The following is a 4,135-nucleotide window of genomic DNA, read 5'->3' as shown; positions in this document are numbered from 1 at the left end:
GAGGGGGATTGGGGGGACGAGCACCAGGCATGCGGGGGAGGGGGGCAGTCATACGGAGCACGGAGCACGGAGCACGGGCAGCGCCCAATGTGATAAAAGCAGGGCGTGTACTATGCAGACAGGTGTAACAATAATATAAAAAAAAGGGGGGAAGAAGCGAGCACGGGCGTGCGCGCCGCCGACAGATGCGTGTGTTCGTACGAGTATTTAAAAAGAGCGGAATGGCCTCCGGGACCGCGGCGGGCAGCCCCGCGGCCGGGAAACAAACAGTGTTCGTCAACCGGGTCCGGCAGGCAGAAAGCGTATCGAACGGGGGGGGCGCGGGAAAGCATGGTATAGTCGAGGAGAACACGGCACGAAAGCAGCGCCACAGACCGTAGGGGGGACAGTGGGATGGGGAAAGGAAGAAGCAAAAAAGAAAGATAGAAAAAAAACATATAGCGAGACAACACCGTAGCAGCACAAACAAGTCCGCGCAGACCACCGCCTACGCAAGTCCAAGTCCGGCCGCGGCGCCCCAGCAGCGGGCCCACCGCGGGCAAGCAATCCCATTTTCGTCTCAGCTTTCGTCCATGCATCAATGTCCGTGCTATGTACCGCCCCGGAGGGTATAGTGTGTGTTCGGGTGTCGGTCGGTAAAGAAACGAAAGAGCGACAGAGGCGGCCGGCGCTCAGCAGAGCTTCCACATGTTGACGGACGACCTGCGCGCACGCAGCCCGTCAGCCTGAGCATTCACGGAAGAAGAAAGCACGCAGCACTCACACTCGGAAAGCGCGGTCGGTGTCATCCGACGGCCAGGTCGCATACCACGTCTCCTGGGCCAAGGCGAACTCGCGCATGGCGGTCGGGGAGCCGTCGTACCAGGGCTTGTTGCCGACGCTGTCAGGGAACCAGCCGCTCGTCCCGCCCGCAGCCACGTCCAGAATCAGGTAGAACTCTGCGCGCACCCCGAATCAGCCCCGCCGCACGCACACACCAGCACAACAGAAAACCACAGCCCACGCACCTTGGTCGTACGGCGCGTTCGCACCGCCGCCCATCTGGGTCCAGATGTCCGTGACGACGGCCTCAGTACTGCCGTTCTGCACCGTGGTCGGGTACGCGCCGCGGTCAAAGAACGACTTGCCGCCCTTGCCTGTGATCTGCAGGTTCATCATCGCCTGCAGGCGCGAGTCGACGTACAGCCGCATCCACGAATCCGTCCACTCCAGTGCGTACGTGTGAAAGTCCGCGCTGTACGGTGTCACCTTGCTCTCCCACCAGCCGAACAGGTGCGTCTGCAGCACCTCGAACACGCCGTAGTTCAGCGACGAGCGCACAAAGTTCGTGCCCTGTGCCGGGTACGACGGCGGGTTCCCGCGCGCCTCCATGATCTAGGGGCATCACGCCAAGACACCGTCAATGTGAGCGGAGATGAACGGCCGCAGCAGCCTATCGAGAGGACGACGTACATCAATCTCCCCAGACATGGGCCAGGGGCCGTACGTGTTGTTCACCGGCAACATCCAGATAGCGGGCCAGAGCCAGTCGCCCTGCGGTAGCTTCGCGACGACCTCAACACGGCCATACTTGATGCTGTACGAGTTCTGCGTGCTGATGCGGGAGGACATCACCGGGTTGATCACAGTGGAGGTCTTGTTCGACGACGTTGCCGAGCACGCGGTCTGCAGACATAGGAAACCCAGATACGGTCAACACTAAACCACGCTGCACAGCATGGATAGGACAAACCTTGTTCGAGGTCGAGCAGTCGGGGACAGTGTACGAACCGCCATCAAAAATGGCAGGGTAGCCACCAGAGAGCGTATCGCTCGTGAGGGTTGGGTAGATGTATAGCTCGTTGTTCTTGACGTAAAGATTCGTGCTGCTCGTCGTCGTGATCTGGAACTCGCCATTGCTGCCGAGAGACACCAGTCAGCACACACCATCTCAGTAACCTGTCATGGAAATCGGGTACGGCGATGCCCGCCCCAGTACCCAAGCAGTCTAAAGTAGGTAACAAGAGCGGGCCATAGGCCACAAACGACGGCGCCAATCACGCAAGCCTTGAAGCGTGGCCATGGCTGAAGCAAAACACTGGCCAGAGTGCACCTATCATTGTCGCCAGTCGCACTAAGCAAGACCAGCACATCCCAGCACGCACAACGACCAAAACAAAACAAAATCCACGCCACTCACCCAAATCCACCGAGCTGGTTATCCGGCGACCACGTCTGGTTGAGGTCGAGCCCGCCGCTCCAGTCTTCGCTGAGCACGCTGCACAGCTCGCTGTTCGAGAGCACGTTCACGCTGATCCAGCTAAAGTAGCACACCGCCGCGGCGCCGAGGACGCCAAGGAACATCCCGAACAACGTCAGCCAGTACGACGCGCGCTTGCGCCCATCCTTCTTCGCCATCCACGGCTTCTCCTCCGCAGTCAGCTTTGTCACAAGCCTGCGCGCGCGCAATCACCATTGCACACCACGCACCACACGCATCGCACGACAAAACACCCGACAACATAACCAGTAAAGTGAGCGATCAAAACCAACAAAACGAGTAGTCAGCAAGGATGAGCAATGAGAGAGGAAAGCGGAAGCACGACGCACCGCGAACTGGGCAGGATCGGCTTGCTCTTGCGCAGCTGCGCCTGGATGTCCGCGTAGCTCGGGTACTGGCTGGGGTACAGCCCACTCCCCGCGTACGAGTTGAGCGCCGTGCTCGAGCCGCTCCCGGGCGGGTACGCGTACGGGTAGCTCGGCGGCGCCCACAGTGACGACGTCGGACGGCTCGCGGGGCTCAGGAACGGCGCGCGCATCGACATTGCCGCACTCGCGTTCGAGGCGATTGCGCCCGCTGCACTGCGCGCGTACAGGCTGCCGTGCCCGGGGCTCGGCGGGGTCTGGCTACGGTCCGCCTCGCCGCCCATGAAGGGCGCGTAGGGGCGTCCGAGCTCATCCGTCTCGGCGACGAGGCCGTAGCCGCCGGTCGCCTGGCCGGTGGGGTATGCGGTACCGCTGCCGGGCGGGCTGAGGGGGTTTCCGCCGGCGGGCGCCATGAGCACATTGTTGCCGTAATTGTTGTAGCTCCCGGGACCTGCAGAGATAGACACCATTGAGTGTCCCGAATTACTCGGCGGCGGTGGTGGAGGGAGCTGAGCGAGCGTCGCACCTCCTGGACCACGTGCACGGATCGATTCGAGCGAGGAACGCTTGTTGACGCCACCAGGGAGGGGGTCGGGGTTGCCAGTGTGGCTTTGGAAGGCGTAAGAGGAGGGTGGGGCACGACCACCAAAGCCTTTCTCACTGCCGCTGCTCATACGATCGCCGGGGCCGCCGTAGAGAGAGTTGCGGGGGGTCTCGTCAGGGGAGCCAAATGGATTTGCGAGAGCGTGACCGATGGACGAAAGCGGAGGGGAGTTGAGCATGGGGCCGTCCTCTTCGCCAGCGGCGTAGGCGTGAGCATAGTCGTACGAGTAGTCGTTGGCGGCGCTGCTACGGCGGCGGGTGTGGTTGCGTGAGCGAGTGGTGCCGGGAGGACTGGCGGCGACAGCGCGAGGCTGAGAGGAGTTTGTGTTGGAACGGCCACGCATATGGACGCGGTTGGCGTTGGCGCGGGGGGTGCTGACGCCAAAGTTGGAGTTGTCCGAGTCGCTGGCGGTCTCAGCGTCGCTGGAGGAATGGCGGTCGCCGTCGAGGAACTGAGGACGAGGCGGGCTGAGGGGGCTAGGGTCGCCGCCGCGAGAGCCAGCCCGGTCGCGGGAGTATGCGGTGGCCATGGGGAGTTGCTGGGTAGAGGAGAAGGGGGAAGTGAAGTAGGCCTCCTCGTCGTATTGTTGTGCGGCGCCTGCGGTTGCTGAGCGCGCGTGGGCAAAAGACGGGGAGGAGGTGGTGGGGACAGAGCTGTAAGCGTCAGAGTAGCTAGCCGAGTAACTGTCGCGCTTTCTGTAGGCCATGCGAGGGACAGCGAGTCTGGGCTAGCAGCCTGGTGCGTGTACGCAAGCGTGGGGGCAGGTGGAGATGAGGCAGTGATGCGGTAAGCCGCCAGCCTAAAACCACCGGAGTGGAGAGGACACTTACGGATAAGGGTCAAAAAGGGCGAAGAAGGAAAAAAAGGCGTAGATAGGCTTCGGTTTTATGCCGGCAGAAGAGGTGC

The 4,135-nt window shown here is 62.0% G+C and overlaps 1 protein-coding gene across 1 annotated transcript; it reads right to left on the bottom strand.

Moving 5' to 3' along the window:
- Positions 1 to 671: 671 nt before the first annotated feature.
- Positions 672 to 3,935, bottom strand: FIBRA_02498 (uncharacterized protein; the record flags this gene model as incomplete). Its single annotated transcript, XM_012324358.1, has 7 exons — positions 672 to 702; positions 764 to 938; positions 1,008 to 1,374; positions 1,453 to 1,665; positions 1,733 to 1,898; positions 2,180 to 2,434; positions 2,590 to 3,935. The coding sequence occupies 7 exons, from the start codon at positions 3,933 to 3,935 to the stop codon at positions 672 to 674; spliced, it is 2,553 nt and encodes an 850-aa protein (XP_012179748.1).
- Positions 3,936 to 4,135: the final 200 nt, after the last annotated feature.

Source organism: Fibroporia radiculosa (genome assembly GCF_000313525.1).
Source record: "Fibroporia radiculosa TFFH 294 genomic supercontigs, scaffold1318, whole genome shotgun sequence".
Lineage (NCBI taxonomy): Eukaryota > Fungi > Basidiomycota > Agaricomycetes > Polyporales > Fibroporiaceae > Fibroporia > Fibroporia radiculosa.
Note: the sequence above shows the minus strand (reverse complement) of the source record. Positions and strands in the feature narration are given on the sequence as shown.